The following is a 24232-nucleotide window of genomic DNA, read 5'->3' on the forward strand; positions in this document are numbered from 1 at the left end:
GTCTGGAGATGAAGAGAGGGAGGTTGGGATGCAGATAAGGAATTGGACTGACAGTTCCTGCCACATGGTAAACACTACACATTAATAAATGAATGAGAAGCAGGGTAGAAACTACACATATGCCCTTTTAGTCTTTCTATACACATCTGAATGTTTCAAAGTAAGTTAAGATCACACTGTACTTGTTTTTTTCCAACAGACTTTGAGGAAACTTTTCACTTCTGTTTTTAAAATATATATTTTCCATTGAGGGGAAAAAGAAAAATGTGTAGAAAATGGAGAGCGATGCCACCTAGTGACCAAAGTCAGAACTGCAGGTGTAAAAGTCTGAACTGGGGGCTTGGCAAAGGATGGGGGATGGAAAGGACTGTGGTGGTGGTGGGGAGGCGAATGAATTTCATCCTAAAGGCAAGATTTCTAGACTTCACACTGGCAGCGATCCTTCTGTATTCATGCCCATGCTGGGATCTTCAAGCCCTGGGACTGGAAATCTGGCCCCTAAGTGAACTGAGTAGAAAGCTGCATGAGTTAGTGTATGAATAATTGGTGTAAAGAAATTTGAGACAAAGGGACATATACAAATACACACACATACAAAAAACTGTCAAGTCAATTCTTTTGATCTGCTTCCGAAGCCATGAATATATGAATAGCGCATTGGTAATCAGTTTGCAATCTTTTGTATTTTCAAACAAACCAAACATTGTATTTTACTCAATGTTTCCATTCTGGAAACAGCATAGAAATGCAAAGTTATAAAATAAAAACATCTTCTACCTTCAACAATCCACACTCAGTGATTTATTATCAAAGAAATCTGTTTAGTGTCTAAGTCAATAAATGTATTTCTACACTATTATTCTGTGACTTGGCTGCTGATATACCTGTTTAACAAAACTTTATCTCAGTACTTTGTTAGGGCACCAATGAATACTTCTCTTTGTTTAACACGTATGGAAAAATATAGACAGGCGTTTTTAGAAACCAAAATTACATTGCCACACCCATCTGTCCCTACCTTTTGCCCACCATAATACAAAGAGAGTTTCTCTTAACTTATAGGTGCCTACTTTCCAGATTTTTCTCTGTATGTAATGCACTAACATATTTAATCACCCTCATACACCCATGTTCATATATATTCTTTTGCAGAAAAAGGGTCATCATATTTTACTTTGTACATCATGACAACCCTGTTCGCTTAATATGATTCATTTCCTATTAATTTATTTAGTTTGGTTTCTTTCCAAGTGGTTTTTCTGTGCATCCGCTCTTGATATCATTGACCTAACTCTACTGTTTAAGAATATTTTGTACATTGAAGAGATAAACCTATGTCTGAATACAATATCCCCCAGATTTTCACACACCTTTTGTGACTTTTGAAATGCACAGGATATCTAATCCTTTTTAATGAGCTTTAGTGTTTTTATTTCACTTCACGTTGTTTTAGAGAACTGAATAATAATGCCTTCTGAGATGTCGAATGTCAGTTCACAGGATAAAATGTAACTCCAGATTACTTTGTGTAACTCCGGATTATGAATCCTGGAGCAGCAATTGGTAAGGTTGTTTCTAGGTCACGTTACTTAACTTGTAAGTTCTGTTCCCTGAAATGAATTCAGCAAGGTAGCAGGGTAAAAGATTAATATACAGAAATCTGTTGCATTTCATTACACTAATAATGAAATATCAGAAAGGAAAGTAAACAAATAATCCCATTTAAAATCCCATCAAAAAATGCAATACCTAAGAATAAACTTAACCAAGAGGTGAAAGACCTATATGATGAAAACTATAGGACATTGATAAAAGAAATGGAAGGTGATTCAAAGATATGGAAAGGTGTCCCATGCTCTTAGACTGGAAGACTTAATATTGTTAAAATGGCCATACTACCCAAATCAATCCACAGACTTAATGTAATCCCTATCAAAACACCTGTTACATTCTTCACAGAAATAGAAATAATAATCCAAAAATTTATATGGCACCACAAAAGACCCAGAATTGCCAAAGAAATCCTGAGGAAAAGAACAGAGCTGGAGGCATAACCTTCCCAGACTTCAGGTTATACTACAAAACTACAGTAATCAAAACAGCATGGTACTGGCACAAAAACAGACATATAGATCAATGGATAGAATAGATAGCCTAGGAATAAACCCACCCACCTACGGTCAAGTAATTTTCAATAAAGGAGGCAAGAATATACAATGGAGAAAAGACTGTCTCTCCAACAAGTGATGCTGGGAAAGCTGGACAGCTCCATGTAAATCAATGAAATCAGAACACTCCCTCACACTATATACAAAAATAAACTTGAAATGATTTAAAGACCTAAATATAAGACGTGACACCATAAAACTCCTAGAAGAGAACATAGGTGAACCAATCTCTGACATAAATCGTAGCAATATTTTCTCAGATCAGGGTCCCAAGGCAAAATAAATTAAAGCAAAAATAAACAAATGGGACCTAATTTAAAATCTTTTGCACAGCCAAGGAAGCCATCAACAAAATGAAAAGACAACTTATGGAATGGGAGAAAAATGCTTGCAAGTGATGTGACTGACAAGGGGTTAATATCCAAAAATATACAACTCCATATCAAAATATAAACAACTCAATCAAAAAATGTGCAGAAGATCTAAATAGATATTTTTCCAAAGGAGACATAAAGACGGCCAACAGGCACATGAAAAGATGCTCAACATCGCTAATTACTAGAGAAATGCAAATCAAAACCTCACATGAGTCAGAATGGTTATCATCAAAAAGTCTGCAAATAATAAATGCTGGAGAGGGTGCGGAGAAAAGGGAACCTCCTACACTGTTGGTTCGAATGTAAATTGGTGCAGCCACGTGGAGAGCAGTATGGAGGTTTCTTAAATAGCTAAACACAGAGCTGCCATAGGATCCAGCAATCCCACTCCTGGGTGTATATCCAGAAAGAAATGAAAACTCATACACACACACACACACACACACACACACACACACACACACACACACTGGACTATTACTCAGCCATTTGCAGCAACATAGTTGGACTTAGAGAATATTATACTTACTGAAGTAAGTCAGACAGAGAAAGACAAATATTATATGATATCACTTACATGTGGAATCTAAAAAATAATACAAATGAATCTATATACAAAACAGAAACAGTCTCACAGACATAGAATACAAACTTATGGTTAGCAAAGGGGAGAAGGAGGGGGGCGGGACAAATTAGGAGTATGAGACTGACAGATACAAGCTACTATACATAAAATAGATAAAGTAACAAGGAGTTATGGTAATAAAGTACGGGGAATTGTAATCAATATTTTTAATAACATATAATGGGAAATAATCTGATATCCGAATCACTCTGCTGTGCACCTGAAACTAACACAATACTGTAAATCAACTGTACTTCAATTTTAAAAAATACACACAAAAATTCTGATTCTGATCATTTATAAGTACCTATTGGTCTTGAAAAGAGTCTAGGATTAAATGAGATAAAATGTAAAATCCCTTTCATATAGTAGTTGTGTACATGTTAATATCCTACCATTCAGGTTCTCTTTCCAAAGGGCAACAGCTTGTGCTGCTTTCTGGGTCCAGTTCAGCACCTCAAGAATCAACTAGTCATTGTGGCCCCCACACCCAGTCCTCTTGGCCCACGGAGTAGGATTTCATCCCTACCATCATCTTCATGTCCAATGGGGAGCATGACACAGCCCAGATTCCACATCAGGCGAGGTTTCCACTATCAGTCTTTTAAGCCCTGGAATTCTATCATCTAAAACAGGAGGCTGCTGCTTGATCTGTGTGGAGGGCAAAGTGTAGACATGTGACCCTGGAAAATTTACACATTCCGTGAGTCTGAGGTTGGCCCTCTGTAAAATGGGACTAAGGGCGCCTACTTCTCGACTTGTAAGAAGAAAAGGAGAAAACCTCAAAGAATGTCTGGCAGGCAAGAGGACTTTGAGATACATTACTCCTGGCCCACCTTGCCTCCTCTGTCCTATAAAATAGATTTGAAACAGCATCTGGAAATGTAGCAGCAAGAAGTGAACTTTGGTGCCATCTCATCATTTCCTTTTTCCTCATGCTTTCTTGTCTCCTTTTTTTCATTCTAGTTTGACCAGAGGCAATTTCTTATTGAGCCCCAGGAAGAAGGATTAGCACAGAAGAGCGAAGAACAGGAACAGGTCAGCTAGACAGAAGTCATCAAACGTATGTCCAGTTCCAGAGCCATCAACTGACCACAGGACCTGGGTTGAGTCTCTTCCCCTGTGTCGGCCTGAGTCCTAACATAGAAGTACACTCAATATAGAAACAGGGGTTAGGGGTGGGGCCTTTTCGGTCAGAAGACCAGGATTTGATACTGGCAACCATTACTGGCTGGTTGACTTATCTTGAGCAAGTAATTTATCTAATATGTGTGCTAAAGCTGTTGCTATCTTTTATTACTATTGTGGGTTTATTCTTTCAGTTTTACGAGTATTATTATTTTTCTTACCACCCAGCCAAGTGTGAATGGTAGGAGTGGTGATTAGCACAAAGTTAGGGACGAACCCAACTGAGGCTGGAGAATATAGGAAGTGAAGACAGAGAATGGAGGTGAAGTAAGCAGACAAGCCCTGGGCTCTCTCTGGGTGCCAGGCCCTGTGCCCAACCTTTCACGACTCAGGGAAGGTTCTTACCCAACAGCACTCCTGGTTCTCAGCTGCAGACAGTGGCGACCTGGGGGCTGCCAGGGAGGTGCCCAGATGAAGGACTATACCCTTATTAGCTCCCTCCCCACTGAAGACCACCAGAGCTGCCTCTCCATTGCCATCTCCCTGCTCTTGGCTTCTGGGTATTGGAGTAGGTACCCCGTGGAAACTTCCACACCTGACCCTTGAAGGGCTTTCTCCTCATACAAAAGATACTCTACCTTCCTCAGTCCTCAAAGGTTGTCCTGAACAATTTACATTCCCACCAACAGTGCAAGAGGGTTATGACACAGCAATCCCACTACTGGGCATATACCCTGAGAAAACCATAATTCAAAAAGAGTCAGGTAGCACAATGTTCACTGCAACACTATTTACAATAGCCAGGACATGGAAGCAACCTACGTGGCCACTGACAAATGAATGGATAAAGAAGATGTGACACATATATACAATGGAATATTTACTCAGCCATAAAAGGAAACGAAATTGAGTTATTTGTAGTGAGGTGGATGGACCTAGAGTCTCTCATACAGAGTGAAGTAAGTCAGAAAGAGAAAAACAAATACCGTATGCTAACACATGTATATGGAATCTCAAAACCAAAAACGGTTCTGAAGAAACTAGGGGCAGGACAGGAATAAAGACGCAGACGTAGAGAACGGACTTGAGGACATGGGGAAGGGAAGGGTAAGCTGGGACGAAGTGCGAGAGTGGCATGGACTTATATACACTACCAAATGTAAAACAGACAGCTAGTGGGAAGCAGCTGCATAGCACAGGGAGATCAGCTCGGTGCTTGGTGACCACCTAGAGGGGTGGGTTAGGGAGGGAGGGAGGGAGACGCAAGAGGGAGGCGATATAGGGATATATATATATATATATATATATATATATATATGTAAATATATACATATGTATATATATATATATATATATATATATATATATATATATATATATACACACACACACATACACACATACTGGATTCACTTTCTTACACAGCAGAAACTAACACAACGTTGTAAAGCAATTATACTCCAATAAGGATGTTTAAAAAAAAAAGTTGTCCCGCACACTAAGGAAGGGGGACTCTGAGGTAAAGAAGGAAGTGCCTGCCTCTCAGAGGTATGTCATCTCCACGTTTTTACCTGACATATTGTACTTTTATCACTAATGACTTTATACATTTCCTATACACAGCCCGTCGATACACACACACAAACACACACACACACGGAGATATGCTGTCAACTCCATTTGGTTCTACTTTACCTCCCCCGTGAAACTGAGCACAGTGAATGCTTTTCCAAGTTAATGAATGCATGTGCGCGTGTATGTGCACTATCATATTCATCAGTAGGGGTTTTGAGGGAGTACCCCTTGGGCCTGTTATATCCGGGGAGAACAAAAGGACCATTTCTCCAGGCCTGGAAGCCCACTGTCTAAAAGGGAGGCTGCTCCACTGTCCTCTAGAGAGGGCGAGGGATGGAACCTCATTCCCAAACTCCCACTTACCTGGATAGGTGATAGAAGCTATATGAGGAGGAGTCTGTCATCTGTGAAATGGGACTAATCTTTAACACAGAGCTGTCCTGACGGGTGAATGAGAAAACCTGGGGCCAAGGCAGGCACTGTGGAAAGGTGTTTCTCATTGTTTCTCCTAATGAGAATATAGATATCTTTATGAAGGAAGCAAATCTCCCTCTGGTATGCCTTGAGTTCAAAGTTTTAACGACAGAAGGATCTTCTTGGGAGACTCAGAAGCTCCTAAGAGCTGCCCCACATCGTGCCTCTGAGCAGACCCTAACCCAGTTCCCCACGCTGGGAAGACAGGCTTGCCTTTGATTCAGCTGGTGAGCTCAGTGAGAGATGGCACCAGGGCAGCGAGCCATAGTGTTTGCCTAACTGCTGCTCCTGGACTGCTCCGCCTGCTAATACGTTTATAGGAACATTCTAGACCTGTCTCCCATTCAACTGTGCAGGGGTCCTCAGATCATGCGTCATCCAGTGACGTCACACCACAGTTTCAACCATCTGCTGCCTCCCTGTGACACAAAAACCTAAAAAGTACTATCATTTCACTGAAATACGATTGTCCCTTCTTTCATTCACTAATAACTAAATATATATTCCGCTTAAAATTTATACTATTCCATTTGAGGTGTCTCATTAGCTCTGTAGTAGAAATAAGATAAGAAGGAAAATTAATATATGGGCAAATTTAAGAGTTAAAAATGAGCTGAGATGGCTCCTTCACATTAGCTGTTAACTTGCTCAAGTTTCAAGGCACTGAAGATTAAATAATTCCTCCTTGGACCCCTCTTCCCCATTCAGCTACAAGCCTCTCTTTCTCATTGTCTCAGTCTCTCTATTTCCTTCTCTCTCTCCCTCTCATGATGAGATCTCATTTTCTGTAGATAAATATAGAAGTATATAAACGTGCATAATAAATATGTAAACACCTACGTAAGCAAACTTACAGGAAGATATGATGAAGGTGAAAACATTCAACGGTTACCTCTGGGAGGTATGTTTTGGGGTAATGATTTTTTTCCCTTCCACATACGCTGTGACATATACGGTGGAATGAACCTCATGCACACTCCTGAACACCCAACTGTCTGTTAATACAGAAGCAGCATCCATGAAATTAATAAAAATAATACAAGGCTGCTCAAAATAACTAGGTAGCGTTATATGTACCACGGATGAAATGTTCAGATTAAAAATGACTGAAATAAACAAGGAAAACAAATTACCTTCAAGTTCCCATTAATCACTCCTCTACTCCTCCCAGCTCCCTCCTATCCCCATGCAACCCCAGCACTCACTTCTGAGACCACTAGCGGTTCATCTCAGATGGGGTGGAGGATGCCTGCATAATGTTCTGCTGCTGCTGGGAGAGGGGTGCATGGAGCTGGAGGTGGGTGTAGACAGTGGGGTGGAGAACACACTCTGGGTCTCACTGGGGTCGGCATCCCTCACAAACAGCTCGTCATTCACGACGCACAGACTGAAGGAAAAATGGGCCCTCAGACAACTGATGGATGCACACCCACACCCCCAACACTGACTCTGCTCCCACTGGCACTCAGCAACCAGATTCCTTCCACGCGCCTCCCGTTTCTGTCTCCCAGGTTCCTTGACTGGTACCTCCGCCCCTCCCCGCAGAGTCCACCTTTGGAGGGACTGTCTACCACCTTCACTTGATTTATAGGTTCATCCCCAACCCAGGGGCAATTTCGCATTTACCCTTTAGCACAGTGCAAGGAGTGGACAGTCTGATCCCCATTCTCAGAAGACAACACTGAGTCACACAGAGGTCATGTGAATTGACCAAGGTCACACAGCGAGTGAGTGTTGGGTCAAGGAAAGAACCCATAGGCCGATCCCAGAGCCCACGCTCTTCCTAACCACTAGGCTACACTGCTCCTGGGATCTCCCTGCTGGCTTTCCACATTACTGAGTAAACCTAAGGTCTGCACCACCACATTCCCATGCCCCTGAGTCCAAGCGGGGATGGGCATTCCCGCCCACAACAGGGCTCTCACCTGGCGTAGCGGGCAGGGGTAGCGATGAAGGTCCGGGTGAAGGCACGCACACAGCCCTGAGAACTTCCTTCCACTTCAACAGCAAACAAACAACAGCACCCCTTACAGCTGCATGTGCTGTACACGCTCACACGGCGGTCCCCAGTCAGGGTGTGACTGGATACTCATGCTGAGAGGGCAGTTGTTCACGGGGGCCAGGGTGTCGGGAATGGGGAGGGCAACTGTAGGAGCAGTCTGCACCCAGTGACAGGGCCCCTGACGACCACTACACAAGTTCACGGGATGCATTTTTCACAGCCGCCCAAGAGGTGGATACTACTACCCCATTTTGCAAATGAGGAAACTGGACCTTAAGTAACGGCCCAAGTTCTCAGAGTAAGTATCTGGGTTGAGAGCCACCAAATGCCACAGCCTGTGTCCCCAAAGCCCAGGGTGTGCAGGGCAGACAGGCATGGACACAGCTCAGACCTGGATTGTCTGTGGGAAGCCTGAGGGCAGGAGAACACAGTGGGGAAGGGGAGGGGAGAGGAGGGGAGGGGAGGTGGGGGAGGGAAGGTGGGGAGGGGAGGAGTGGAATGCAGGGAAGGGAAGGGAAGGGACAGGAGGGGGAGGGGAAGGGAAGAGAAGAGAAGGGGAAGGGAAGGGAAGGGGTCAGGGAACCTAGGTGGTTCTGGGAGTGAGCCTGGCCAGGGGGAGGCAGCAGTGGGGCATCTGCGCTGGGGGTCTACACACACTCACCTGCCTTGAACACCCCACTGACGGAGAAGCAGAGCATCGTCTTCTGAAAGGGAAGAGCCCAGGCGCCCAGTGACCACCTCCACCTCCCACCCACCTGCGGCTTCCTGGGCCCACCCGAGGGAGGAAGCAGGCGCTCACCGTCTGGAACCACGTGTCCACCACGAAGGAGCTGAAGGCATGCTGAGTCTTGGGCAACACACAGAGGGTGTGCACAATGACACGTTTTGTGTGCTTCAGCAGCTGGACCCGCAGGTCTGTGAGGGGAGGGGAAGCGAGCGAAGGTCAGGGGCTGCCACGCCCTGGGCCCTATGATTGACCCCTTCACCACCCTTTCCCACCCAGTCTTCCCATCACACACTCACAGGGGTGCTTGAGCTTCTTCATATTCCTGCTGTCCTTGAAATACTCGCACAAGCTGCTTCTAGGAGACAAAGAGCAACAGTGGGTGGTGGGTGATTGCAGGAGCTGGCCTGTGTCTGCTGGGGAGCCACACGGCCCGGGAGCACAGCCTGTGCCGTGATACTCACGGGGCTGGGTCCTCGGGGTAGAAGGGAATCGTCAGGGAGAAGCAGGCCTCCTCGTGATAAGCACCCGCGAGAATCCGTCTGTCTCCATAGTCATGGATCAAGTAGTACCTAAGGAGGAGCAATGAAGACAGTCTATCTCTGTGGTCTGGACCTCAAATGAGACTTGAACACTCCCCTGAGCAGACCTGTGCTTAGGTGGCCTCACCTGTCCTAGCCCTCCCTCCCTTGCTCAGCTTCCCTGAGGTACTTACTGCTTCAGGAATTGCAGGACTAGGCTCTTCAGCTTATCAGATACAAAGCAGCTTCCCTGGAATCAAATGGCACTTGAGACTATGCAGTAGATAAAGGCTCCCTGCAACACCCCAAATGTTGTTTGATCCTTTTCCTCACCTTGCAGAGCTTTACTATGTAGGGAGTGTCAACGTCAACGGTCACTGGTGACGGTAACTCCTGGCCATCCTGGAGAAGGGAAGAGGAAGTCAGGAGTGGAGACCAGGGGAGTGGCCCTGGATGATCCGGGAAAAGGATGGGCCCAGGAGGGTGAGGGTCAGAGGTCAGGTGTGAAAGGGCCCGGGAAATTCCATGGGAAAGCTTACAGTGGATGTCTTCATCATGAGGTCCTGGAAGTCTCTAGTGTTATATTCAACTTGTGTGTGTGCGTGTGTGTACTTATGGGTATTTTTCCAGCAAGTATATCCATGTCATTTTCAGGAGACCATGTCCCCCAAAATGGTTAAGGTTCTGATGCTAATATGTGATCTAGGCAAGACCCAAAGGGCTTGAGGGCAGGTGCAGAGGCCACCGACATTCGAAAGAGACAATGATTTACGTAGGCACTTACCAGGCGTAACAACTTCGGGAAACATTCTCTGATGGCCCTGTCCAAAACCAAAAATAGAGAACAGGTGGTTGATAGTTCAAGGTTGCAATGCTTCCTTTGAGTTAAAACAGTAATACCATAAACAGAGATCAGTGTGTTCTGGCCAATCCAGCAGCACCCTTTGCCCACCTCTGCTCCTGATTTTAAGGGTTTTCGGTCCACTTGCCTGTTGAGCACTGAGCATCTGTCATCTTACTGTCTGAAAGGCACTGTCTCCTCATCTCTCTCAGTACCTTCACATTAATAGTCCTTCCCTCCCTCCTTTCCTCTCCTTTGCCTGCGTAGCTCCCACCCAGACTACTCGGACTCCCTTCTCCAGTGCCACAGGGACCAGCATTTCAAACCCGTGCTGCAGGGCTTCCTTCTCCTCCCTCCCTTCCTCCAGGGCCCCACTGAAGGCTGTGGGGAGAAGAGGGGATGGAGTGGGAGCCCAGGGCTCTGCTACCTCACTGGGGGTCCAGCACTCTGGCAAGACCCGGACACCCCCCAGGGATGGCCCAGGATGCTGGGCCCGCGAGGTGAGTGAGGTGGGGCCCAGGGAGGGAGATGGAGGGGATGAAGACAGAAAGGGAGTGAAGGTAGGAAGGGAGAGATGAGAGAGACATAGGGGCACAGAGACAGGGGAGAGAGAGACAACAAAGGGAAGGGAAAGAAGCTCTCCCGTGGTCGGGGTCAGGGAAGAAGAGAGAAGGAAGGGGAAACGGCACACCGGTTGCGGCTCTTCACCTGCCCCAGAATCGCCCAAACACACCGGGTAGGAGTGGAAAATATGCACATGTTGGGCTGGGGGCCCACTGGATGCTAGCTGAAACTTTGTCACCTGTGTGAGCTCAGCCAGACTTGGGCATGGGAAACCGAGCAGCCATGGGGGCAGATCTTCCTCAGAAAGAGGAAAGGGTCAGGTCCCAGCTCAGTATGGGGCTGAGGATCCATGGCCCCCTCTGATGATCACTGTCTTCTCTCCCGATGACCCCTGCACCTGTCTGAGTTGGTTCTTTATCTGAGGAATCATACCTGTCTCAGGCTGCCCAGGGCTCCTGTGAAGGACCAGGCGGAATGATGTGTCATGTGCAGGGAGGGATGGGAAGTGCCCCTCAGAGGCCTGTCCTTCTGTCTCCTCTACCACCTCTGCCCTCTGCCTTCCACTCCTGCCTCGGGAAGCCCTCTGATCACTGGCGGGGGCCCACGTCTGGCCCCTTGACTCAGGGAGCCCTGCTTTTTCCCAAGGAGGGTCCAGCTCCTGGCACTGGGCCAGCAGAATGGATGTCATGACAGCAGCCACCCATGGCCTCAGCCCTCAGCATGGCACAGGAAAGCCCCCATGTCAACATGGGAGAGGAGGGGGGATCCCTTTTGAGGAAGGGGAAGAGGGCCCCTCTCAGAACGGGGGAGACAAACCCCAACTCAGCACGAAGAAGGAAGGCTTCTCTCAGCAAGAGGCCCTGGACTGGAGGGCCCTTCTCAGTCCAGGGCGCCAGCATCTGGATCAAGGCTGGTCGCTCCTGGTCCTGGTGAGGAGGAGAAGCCCTGCTTCCTGGGGCACACTCTTGGGAGGCCTTGCTGGAATATAGCTGGGCGCAGAGAGCTGGAAACAGACCCCAGAGCGCCTGCAGAGGTGAGCAGGTCAGGGGAAGGAAACTCCTCACCGGTGATAGGCACAGAGAAAGCAGAAGGTGGGGCCTGTGATCCTCCCAGAAGACCAGGGCTGCCACCTTTGGCAAAGGGGCACTGTCACAGATAGTCTAGGCTCCCATGGGTGAAGGTCACCAAGAAGGGTGGCAGGGTGTTCACACTGACCTTACATAGGTGGACTGGTCTGGGAAGGTGTCACACAATGGGTTCCCTTGCAGCCACAGCTCTTCAAGCTTCAGCCCTTGCATCTTGCTCAACTCCCACACAGAGGTCAGCTGAGAAATATGGCGCGGAAGTGGGAAAAGGAATCCCAGGGAAAGAGGGACATCTGGATCCCTGCACCCCCAGACCCCTCCCTCCCACACAGGTACCTTCACCTGCCTCCTGTCATCACTCTGATGGCCACTAACATGCCCGCCCCCCACTCTCAACCCAACTTTGACCTGGCTCCCTCTTCTCACCTCATTTTTGGAGAGGTTCAGGATCTTGACCGTGGGGGCCATCTGTGTAATGTCAGACAGGCCATCCAGCTGGTACAGTTTGTTGCTGCTCAAGTTCAAGGACGACAGCTTTGGGGCAAGAAGAGGTAGAGTGAAGGTTACTATCTAGGACCTTGGAGACAAATCTGCCCTCCACCCCATCCCTTTCACCCCCTACCCTAATACCAGCAATGGGCCTACAGCCTCACCTCAGGGAAATACTTTTCGATGACCTGCAGGGTGGCAGCCATGCAGTTTCTTCGATTCAGAAATATATCAATATCATAGCACACCAAGTCTTCAGGAAGGAGAGGGGAGGAAATAGGATGGCTGAGTGGGGTGTGAGGCCAGCACCAGCCCCTCCCCGCGTTACCATCCCTAAGTCGCCCTCCGGGAAGACCCCTCTGCCCTCACCCGCCCTAGAATTACTGCTGTCAGTCGTACCTGGGTCAAGGCGGAGCCTCCGGAGATCAAGAGCTTGCTGGGAGACATCAAATCGTTTGCTCAAGGTCAGCTGCGGAGAGATGGAGAGAGCCGCTCTGAGGCTGTGGTGGTGGCAGGGAAATCGGGGGCGAGGGGGACGGGGGTCTGGAGGAAGGAGAGGTGGGTCTGAGCACTGCCTCACAACACGCCTTGAGTCTGCATTACCTTTAGCTGCTCCATTTCTTCTGGCTTCAACTTATCCCGCACAGAGTAGGGAACAGCGGAGGGGCTGACAAAGACAGGTATCTGCAGGAAGAAGAGGTGGGGTAAGCACCAGGAACTCTAGTTCCAAAGAAGACAACCAGCCCCTGGCCTGTACTCCTTCCTCAGGACGAGGTACACGTAACGCCCTCGACACACCTTTCGGCTCTCCTCGTCACGAATCTTGTAGCTGACATCCATCAATGCAGAGGCAGTGCTAGCTTCCTGGACAAAGAACTGAGCCCCATTTCGCATAAAGTGGAACTACAGGGATTGAATGCAACAGCAATAGTATCAGAAGCCAACAGACCCTGCAGAACCAGGTCTCTCTCTCTCCCCCTTCCCTGTGCCCATGCATCCGGCTTCGGCATCCTCTCTTACGTCCACTGGAGTGAAGGGGACACTGCAATGGCTCTGGATTGACTTCATTAGCCATGTCTTGTCATACTTTATCGCACAAGGAATCTAAGGATGAAAAGAAGGCATGGGAGAGAGGACAGACAACAGGGAATTTAGGCTGCAGGAGGAACCTTTTCCTGTTCTTTTCCGGCCTTCTACTGAGCTTGAAAGGGCTTGTAAAGAAGGGACCACTGGCATGATTTCTTATGGGTGTGCGTAATATGGATTTCCTAAATACTCTTTCTCTCCAGTCAAACTCTCTTCCATATAATCAAGGTGTCAGAGATGATCTTCCTTTTATAAATTTCCAGGAGATCCTACCAAGCGCACACACTGCTTGTCCCTCAGACAAGGTCTCCAGAGGCTCGACCCTCTCTCTCCCACACTCAGCTTGCCAAACTGAGACCTCCAATGTGGAGTTGCTCCATATCCTTGGCAGTAGTTTCCACCTTTGCTTTGAGACAGGCTCCTCCGTTCTCCTCACGGTCAGCCTGTTCCCTTTACATTGCTTCTCTGAACCTGCCCTTAGATGAACAAGACTGTTAACTCCTGGTAATAAAAAGGACAGATTACAAACTGTCCCCAGGGAAAGAAACCAGCATCTCTACATGAGACCAACACAACTCCCCCTGCCTTTTCTCTCCTGCACATTCCATACGTTTTTCAGGATACTCACTGTGACCCTGAACCAGCTGCCTGGGGTTCCATCTTGTGTGTTCTCTCCCATTTCACTCTCCAGAGGTTTTCTGTTTCTGCACACAGTAGTATGCATGTGGCCTTCACTGTGCCATCTCACTCCTCTCTTGTTGCCTCGGATGGTACAGGGAGAGCTGCAGGGGGCATGTGGAGAGAAGGACGGTGAGTGGCCATAAGTGCTAAGAAAGTCTTCTGTACACCCTCGTCTCTTTGACACCGGCTCTACAATTAGGATTGCTCAACCATTATTTCACTTCTAGCATGCTTCAGTTTTGCAGTGAGAGAAGAAAAACAAGTCCACGGAGCGTGAGAGAGGTGCACAGTCCCAGGGGCTGCTGTGCACAAACCCTGCTGCCTGGCCACTTACTGTCTTACTTCGGGGTCCTCCTGGACATCCCTCTTCACCACGTTTCCATCATCCTCCTGGAGGTGTGAGGGCTGAGGCTTACATCTATCATGTTCACAGTGAGGGCTCCTCTCACCAGAATTACCTGGGAAATAACTCCAACCTTTCTTTCTTCCTTGAGGTGATCTACCACCACCACCGTATTCTGAAAAGAGGAACAAAAATACAAGTTTGCAGACACATCTGTGGTCCACTTACCACGTACCATGTCTTAGGCTAACAGCATGGTAGGGCAGGCAAAGTGCCAACCTGGCCTAAGGGACCAGTCCCACAAGCCTCAGAAACGACACTCTTCTGCCTGTCCAGAGAGGACAGCCTTATCCGACAGATGGCACTATCAGGGGAAGAATCGAGGAGGAGCAGGATGAGGAAGAGGACGACAAGGAGGACAAAGAGGGAGGAGAAGGAGGAGAGGACAACTGCGTTGAAACTTTTAAAACAGTGGAGCAGGACTGATAAAGAACCGAGGTGTATGCGTCCATGGGTTAGACTGGACACCAGTCATATATATACCAGGAAGGCACCCGAATCTTGCTTTCTCTCAGGACTTTCCAGCAACCACACCAATACCTCTCTCGTGCTTCCCAAATCCAATGAGCCGCCAAACCGATTCCACTAACAACCAGCAAGCTAGCTGGACTTCCTTTGCCAGTGCACTTGGACCTTTAATGTCAGGTGGCACTGATGTAACGGCCTCCTGAACTGTCTCCCTCCCTCCAGCCTTGCCCTGAACAATACTCTGTTGGAAAGAGCCAGAGTGAGCTCTCTATTGGGCCAGCCTGAAATGCCTTTCAGCTCAGCAGGCAACTCTTCCTAACTTCAGCCCTTTTCTAACAAGGGTTTGAATGATAACCTGGAATGATGTGTCAACCACCATTTCCCAGTGTTTAGGGATTCTTCTTTTTGCTTTCTATTACTGGTGGCTAATTTGATTCCATCATGGCCAGGGAACACACTCTGGGAGATTTCAAGTGTTGTTTTTAAATAATTTTATTTCTTTATTTATGGCTGCGTTGGGTCTTCGTTGCTGCACACGGGCTTTCTCTACTTGCGGCAAGCGGGGGCTACTCTTCGTTGTGGCGCACGGGCTTCCCGTTGCGGCGCCTTCTCTTGTTGCGGAGCTTGGGCTCTAGGCACGCGGGCTTCAGTAGTTGTGGCACGCGGGCTCAGTAGTTGTGGCTCGAGGGCTCTAGAGCGCAGGTTCAGTAGTTGAAGCGCACGGGCTTAGCTGCTCCGTGGCATGTGGGATCTTCCTGACCGGGACTCGAACCTCTGTCCCCTGCACTGGCAGGCGGATTCTTAACCAGCACACCACCAGGGAAGTCCCTCAATTCTTTCTGAATTTACTGATGCTTGTCTGATGGTCGAGGAGATGGTCTAACTTGGTGAATGTTACAGAGATCCACGGGGAAAAACCTGTACTCTGCTGTTGGTGGGCGGACTGTTCTCTTTATGTCATGCAGATCTCGTTAGTTTACTGTGTTATTCAGGTCTCCTATATCCTTGCTGATTTTCTCTCTAGTAATTCTGTCACTTGCTAAGAGGGAGGTGGGTGTGGAAGGCCCCCACTATAAATATAGATCTGGCTCTTTCTCCTTTCAGCTCCACCCGTTTTTCCTTCGTGTACTTTGAGGCTCTGTTGTTTGGTGCGTACACATTTAGGAACTTTATGTCTCCCTGGTGTACTGATCCTTCCATCATTCTGTAAGGCCTCTCTTTGGCTCTTGCTCATTTTCTTTACGCTGACATCTACTGCACTGGATACTGAAGCTACAGCCACGCTTAGAAAGTGTCCTGGTTATATCTCACCTTGTCTTCACTCCTAGCAGTTGTGTTGCTGTTCACCCCTCCACCCACAAGTTCTCCCCTCCAACATATCTAATTCACCATGGGAAAAGATTTGGAAGTTTTTCAGCACCTGCAGAAATAAGATCGTATCAATTCTCTCTCCCATGGGTGGATTCACTAAGGGTATTTTATTTTTAACGCATTCCACTGAAACAGTGAACCAGCAGATAATCATACTAGTGGCTTGTGGGGAGGGAGGATTATGGTAATTACACTGTTACAAACCAGCTTCCCTTGGGTTGTAATACTTAAAGTCCTCTAGGTTTGTGTGCTGTGCCTTTTGTACATTAACTATTCCATGTTGTCTCAGGGCACGCTTATGAGCAAAGATCCGCCCACTGCTGATCACTCCACGATGGAGTGATTACGACCAGGCCTCAGATGAACTCCTCTGGGGAGCCCTCGCTTTCCCTGTGTGGCCCGCTGTCAGGGCAATCCTGCTACTCACAACCTTGGGACTTTCCGTGTGTGGCACTGGAAGTGAAAGGAAACACAGATAGGGCATTTGACCCACAAATGCCACTTGCTCAGTCCCCAAACCTCGGAGGGGGCCTGGCGTGCTCTCTTTCTCCCACACTCCACATCCAACTGGTCAGGAGATTCTCTCGGCCCCTCTCTCAAAGTATGTCCAGAAGCCAGCCACTTCTCACCACCTTCATTACCACCACCCTGGCCAAGATACCAACAGCTACCTCCTGGACTGTACTGCTGTCCAGCTGGCCCCTCTGCTTTCATCCTGGCTCCCTTACCTGTCTCTTTTCAACCCAGCAGCAGAGAGCAAGTCAAATCATTTCACTCCTCTTCTCAACACCACATAACAGTGGTTTGAAGCCCACCAACATGTTCAAAGGCCAGGAGTTCATAATGACACTCATCAACAATAACAACAACAAAGAGGAACCTTATTGGTGACCTTTGGAGAATGCCAGGCAACCAACTCGTTTTCAGGAAAATCCAGCAATGAAAGGGAAAAATTCACATTTTAAAGGGAGCAGTAAGGGCATGTGGTCTACGTACGGTGTATAGGAAGAGTCAGAGTCATTTGCAAGAACCCACTTTCCTTCCGAAATAACGTTGCCGAGGGGAAAGCGTAAAAGGGAGCTATATAACAGCTACCGCAGTGCCCCAGCTGACCAACTACGTCGGGTGCCTGAACAGGGCTAGAGACCTCCCTCATCAAGGTGATTCAGACACAAGCAATCTCAGACATCGACTTGTCAAGTATTTGATAGAATAATCCAGTGAAGCTCTGTCACTTACTGCGTATGTGATTTTAGGCGAGTAGTTTACCTCTCTGAGCCTCAATTCCATCGTGCGGTAGTGCTGTTTGCCATGTGTTTCCATTGGTCCCTGTTCTGGCGACCTGGAAGAGCTGGTACTTCTTGACCTCCTTTGTTTGGGCAGGGCTGTGTATGTGACTGGTTCTGGCTAATGGGCTGTGAGTGACATGTGCTATTTCTGGGCCAGAACATATGCTTGTTGGATTGAGACCTTGCAGGGTCCTCTTCCCCTCAGGCACAGAGACTGACAGCTTTCTAGATGATGGCTGCTCTGTCAGTTTGGGTCTCCAAGTCATTCCAGTAAGAATGGCTCAGACCCCCAAAGTCCACCATCCTGTGAGGGGCATGCACCTGCCATGGACATGTAGTCGAAGTGAGGAATGAGCCCCTGAGATACGGGGACTGTCTATTACCACAGCATAATCTAGCCTATCTTGATTCTTGTATCTTATCTGTAAATTAAACTAACATCCTCTCAGGATTTTTCTGGGGATTAAACGAGAAAACTGGTATGACAAGGTTGCCACAGTGCTTGACATAAAAAAGGAACTCAAAAAATGGCAGCTATAATGATTAAATAATAATAACAAACTAGTTTTGAATAAGTGTGGGAAATTGGTATAAAATGAGAGCTATTTCATCCACTCATCCTTACGGGTAAGTTGTATCATCTCTTCAAGAGTGGGGCATTTTATTTTATTTTTAAGACTTCCTAATGACTAGCACATATGCACTTATTGCTTGCCGTCATGATATCAGAAACATAAATTGAGGTTATATGTAAAGAGTGAAAAACTGGAAAGATTAAGCAAAAGAGAGAATGACTAATGACATAAGATAACATGAGTTAGCAATAAGTGGTTTCTTAATGAGAAGAACAGATTATAATTATTAGTAAGCATACATTCTTCTTAGTAAACAAAGGTACAAGGTATTAATGCGGCAGAAGAGATTGACTTTGAACAGGCTTTCCCAACAGGCTTTCTGAGGAACACTAGTACTTCCAGTGGTCTGTGGAAAAATGTTCCTTTCCCATATAGCTTGAGGAAACTACCTGCTACAGACTGAATGTTTATGTACCAACCTAGTCTCCAAGGTGACAGTATTTGCAGGTAGAGTCTTTGGTAGGTGATTAGGTCACGAGGGAGATGCCGTCATGAATGGGATTAGTGCCTTTATAAAAGAGGACCCAGAGAGCTCCCTTGCCCTTTCTGCCATGTGAGGATACAGCGTGAAGACAGCCCTTTATGAACCGGGAAGCAGGCTCTCACCAGACACTGAACCTACTGGTGCCTTGATTTTGGATTTCACAGACTCCAGAACCGTGAAGAATAAATTTTTGTAATTTGTAATCCACCCGGTCCATGGTGTTCTACTACAGCAGCCTGAACAAGCTAAGACACTACCCTATTCTTTGAGATTCAAGTGGCATATTATCTTAAAAATATGACAATATAGAAATCCTTTTTACCTTCATTTTTGTATGTCCCATATTTCTTCGATGGATAAAAACATTTTTGTTGTTGCTGTCTCTCAGACATAGTGTCTTGTAGAGCAAACCTGAAAGTGCTGAAATGAGAGGAAAGAAATGGCTATTATATAAGAAAAAATATATATATCACCGCTTTAACCATCTCTCAAACCATATTTAAATCCCTCACAAATGTAAACACCATCTTTTACTTGCTGCATTTTACTCATTAAGTACCATCTACGTGATTTTTATGAAATGTATCATCTATAATTTTACTTAATGTGGTTTTCTTAAATAAATTCACTGTTTTTTTCCCACACGAAGGAAAGGGGAGAGCTTTCAAGGAATGTAACAAGGAATGGTTAGAAAGTCAGGAGGAAAATCAGAAGGCAATAGTGTCTGGCTGGACTAATATAAGCCGTTTAGAGAGTCCAAGCAGTAAAAGATTATGGCATCCCACCCCACACACACTTCGAAAAGCTACTGATCGGCAAAGCAAATACAGAAAACAAATTCTGAACCTTAAGGTGCTGGCTACTTTCACACTTTTACTGAAAAAATATCAAATTAAAAAAAGTCTCTCTCCTTGCCTCTCTCTACAGAACAAATTAAGAGACAGAAATTCACATCAGATTTGAAATCATCAATACGAACTGGCATCTAGGAGTTCTCTGGTGTCCCTAATAACAAACGTGGTCAGAGGAGCACAGAGGACGCCATCACATGGCAGGCAGTGAATACGAATACGGAAGAGAGATAAGCAAGAGTAGGGCTTTAATGTGGGGGTTGGGAAGGAAGGGGGAAGGGAGGGGTCCACCCAGTTTCCCGAGCCTAGCTGCCGAGAGGAGCCCATGAACGCCTGCCGCCCGCTGTCCCGCCAATTCTGAGTAAACCTCTAGTACCGGCGGGCGCCCCTCCTACCCGACTACCGCCTACAGTCTACCACCTACCGTGGCAGAATATGAAAGCCGGTGGAAAGGTTGGCATCGGAGCCAGAGCCTCATCAAAGTTCCCCGTCAGCCAGGACAAGTACCTGAATGCTAAAGGTCTTCTTCACCCCTCGGTCTGACTCCTCAGAAGGCTAAGCCGAGCTACTGACCATTCGGCAGGCTCTCCACACGCTGAAAGGGCGCCCCCCTCGGTCGCGACCTTATGGCGTCACGTGACTGCGCGTCCTACGTAACGTAACGTAACGCAACGCGCCGCTGTGGGGCCCTACCTGACTTCCAGGGGCTTGGCTGGCGGAGGCCACAGAGTAGAAGGATGCAGGTGACCTCAGGGTTCAGGAGCCCTCTATCGTGAACTGTGACTGAGAGAAGTGAGCATCAGGAGACCGCAGCATGTCCCATGACCGTAGAATATACACAGCCAACAGCCGAAGGGTAGGTGCGGTGTTCATGTGACGGCAGGCGCTTTGCCTGCCATGTGATGGTAGCGGCCACATCCGTGTTGACTCAGGGATCTGAAGATTCTGGTAGCCAGCAATCTTCACGAAATAGAGATGGCTGAGCCTGATGTGTGACCAAGGGGGATATGTGACCTTCCATAGCATCCATACGACACTCAGAAGCAGGTCACCTTTGTGACTTGGAGGGCTGAGGCTTCCACATGCCACTAGCTAGTGAGGGCCACATGACAGGATGAATCCACATGATGGGCAGGGTTTAGGAGTCTGCCATGCTCTAGCGACTTGAAAAGCTGGATCTACCACATGATCATAGTGGCAATAGGTCCAGAGAGACTACACGAGCTCAGGGTTTAAGGGCTCATGGTGCTGACATGGCCAGTAGGTCTGGGCCTGCCACATAACTGTCAGGGCCTGCCACTTGATGGCCGCATCCACGTGACCATAGCCTTAGGAGCCCACGGTGCTCAAAAGCTGGGTCAGCCTCCTGAGTGTAGGATAGTGACAGTAGGGTTCTCCCGGCTGCATGTTTCAGGAGGCCGTTCTCTTCATGAGACCTGGAGATCTGAGATTTCCCACATTCCTGGGCTTCCCGTTGATGGTGGTGCCTCCGGATGATCTTCCTCAGAACACAAGCTGGCTTCACCTGCCCCAACCCCCTTTTAATGTGCTAATGTGCTTCTTTCATGTGCTATTTCTGTTTCCTTATAACACGTGAAATTTAACACATAGCAATGGACTAGTTCCGCCCTAAATCCATAACCATTGCCATATTTTAGGGACCATTTCAAAAACCTAAGCGGTGGGTACAGGTAAGCTTTGTTGCTGTAATTTCATGCAAGTCTAAGAGAAATTAAAGCAAACTCAATAAGTGAATTTTAGCTGTTAATTTGAAAACAAATGTATATAATGATTACTATGTGTCAGGCACTTTAAAACGTCAACTCCTTTAATACTGGCAATTCTATAAATGAGGTACTATGATTATTATTCCAGTTTTCAAAGATGAGAAAGTGGAAGCACAGATGTGTTAAGTCACTTGCCTAAGAGGTGCCAAACCAGGGTTTACTCCCAGGCACCCTGGCTCCAGACTTTGTGTTTTGATCACCCACAAGAGTCTCCAAAGAAAATTAAGAATAATTCAGCCTTCCTTATTCAGACTAACTGGAAAGCCATCCGCAGTTACTGAAAAGTTGAGATCATAGAGGACCTCTTTAAAGTGCCATTTAAATAATTTCCAGTACTACCAGTAATTAGAACTAATCCAAGCTGAAGCCAGGTAAGGCCCGCGGATTCATTTTAAGGTATAAATATAAACATCCTTAATAAGTGAAGTATTTCTATATATAAAAGTTGTTATAAAATGCTAGACGTTAGTTGAAAACGTTTCCTTCTTTTATTTTTAAACATTCTAAAGAGAAATATTGCAGACTTTATGGCTCTTTACGGAATTCCAAAAGTTAAAAGTGAGCAGAATCTGAATTTGATATTACTGCATTTGTATTTTGTTTGCATCTTCCCAGAAAGGACAGAGAAAGGGAAAGGAGAATATACAATATAGTTTTGGTGTTTTTTTCTTATTGCAGTTTTACAAACACCTCTTTTGCTGATTTGTACGGAAAACTGAAGATCTGTCTGTATATCCAAAAGAGATTTGATGTGATCTTGCGTGTTTGCTGGCTTAGGCAAACTTAATGCTATACAAGCAGTGGGATTATTTTCCCAGCACCCTGCAACGTGGCATGGCTACATAAATAACCTGAAGAAAATACAACAGACCAAATTTGCACCATGGTTAAATTTGAATATACTAGTAAGGATAACAGACTGTGTTTGTAGTTCTAAGCCTGTTGAAGGAAGTAGTGATTTTTTGGAGTGACTCTGGGCACATTGCTGTTACTTGGATAATTTTGGAAAATTATTTATGGGACACATGTAAATGCAGGGTATGAAAGTGGAGGCACGTGTTTACAGTAGAGCCTATTATGAAACCTCAAGATGGATTTAGGAAGCATCTGTATACAATCACTGGATGGAATCCGACATCAAGACCTGATGTCTGTCCCAACTGTAGCTTCTGTAATGGACAAATCCACTAATGGTGATTGAGGTCAACTTCTTTCACCAAAAGGCAAACCCTGGAGTTCTAATTATAACTTTACTTGGGAAGGGTCAGATATTCTCCTGTCAGAACTAAAGGTCGTATCATTTATTCTTTCCCTGAGATGATTACCAGGAGTTATTTTAGGATTTAAAAATATATTTAGTTACACCAGTGGTTGCTCGTCAGCTCTTTCTAACATACATTGGGGAAGGGACGCTAAGGGTATGTATGGGTAAACACCTGTATGAACACAGCTTATATGAGCTAGGCAGTTTAGGCACTGCATGTATCAGGTGCTGTGTCTGTTTAGGTGAGGCAGGCTGATAAGCTATTTTTCTTGAATGTTGTTTGGCAAGGTTCACCGGGAACAACTTTTACTTCTTTTATATTTCTGTTTTGGGGTGAACGTTTTGGAGGTCAGTGCTAGTGGCTTTGTTTAACACGGAGAAATGGGAAAGGAGAATAACAGACATTTGTGATGCTGCTAAATTAAACACAAATACTCAAATGCTTTTGGTTCAAACACAAATATGTACAACTCAAGTAGAGATCCTATGTGAATTTACTTTCAGAAAGTAAAATTGACTTAATCTGGTAACATTATCCAAGAGAACTTATGAGATATTGCTGTGCCTTCATAGAAATGGTAATCGAAACATGTTTTTCTTTGTTCCTTTAAGAAGCTCGTTAATTAACTAGAAATGACTTTACTGTCAGTGTCAAGCAATGGGAAAGAAGAGAAACAATTGTAGATAGTGCTCCCTGTCAGAGTACTCAGTGTGCTCTCTTCCCCCAGCACAGTGTAAATTTTAAGAGCTCTAGGTGATGAGCCCATTCTTGGGGACTACCACAGCCTCTAAACAGAAAATTACATCCACCGTGAAAACTTCTTTTGAGGCCAAAGGATGGAAAGGGGCGAGAAGGCAGGGATTCCTTACAGGGTTTTTGCTCATAAACTATGTCATTTGCGATGGTATGATTCTCTGGTACAGTTTGAAAATCGCATCCGCGTGAAAACCACTTAACAATTAAATAAGTGTGTTTCAAGGCTTCAAAAATTATCAGACAGGGAGAATTGAAGTGGTCCTAGGTTGGCTCTTGTTATCCACTCATTGTAACTATTTTTTGGCCACACCTCCCCAAATAATTCTAACTATAGTCTTTGAAAGCATTGTGAGATGGGTTTTTACGTAAACAGCCACATTGTTTCCTTGTTACGATATCACACTGGCATCTACTGCTGGTGGATATGTTCCCATATGATGTAAATGAGTGACCTTTGCCAGTTTTCTTTAGAATAAAAGCAGGCTTTGAGGACTAAGTTCTATCAATGAACTTTGCATTTCCATAACATCACCAGATAATTTTTAATTATCTACTTCATGTAGCCTCTTTGGGTCCAATGATA

The 24232-nt window shown here is 46.2% G+C and overlaps 1 protein-coding gene across 1 annotated transcript; it reads right to left on the reverse strand.

The window, feature by feature from the left end:
* Positions 1 to 7563: 7563 nt before the first annotated feature.
* On the reverse strand, positions 7564 to 14739 carry LOC116747152 (nuclear RNA export factor 2-like). Its single transcript, XM_032618948.1, is given in 19 exon segments — positions 7564 to 7634; positions 7637 to 7734; positions 8273 to 8345; positions 9011 to 9053; positions 9149 to 9264; positions 9373 to 9431; positions 9538 to 9645; positions 9789 to 9844; positions 9928 to 9996; positions 10379 to 10415; positions 12215 to 12324; positions 12511 to 12618; positions 12738 to 12826; positions 12973 to 13042; positions 13177 to 13257; positions 13372 to 13476; positions 13594 to 13677; positions 14288 to 14441; positions 14675 to 14739. Coding segments are annotated over 18 exon segments (1473 nt in total). The 5' UTR covers positions 14384 to 14441; positions 14675 to 14739.
* Between the last annotated feature and the right edge of the window lie 9493 nt (positions 14740 to 24232).

This window comes from Phocoena sinus, chromosome X (genome assembly GCF_008692025.1).
Source record: "Phocoena sinus isolate mPhoSin1 chromosome X, mPhoSin1.pri, whole genome shotgun sequence".
In the NCBI taxonomy this organism is placed as follows: Eukaryota; Metazoa; Chordata; class Mammalia; order Artiodactyla; family Phocoenidae; genus Phocoena; species Phocoena sinus.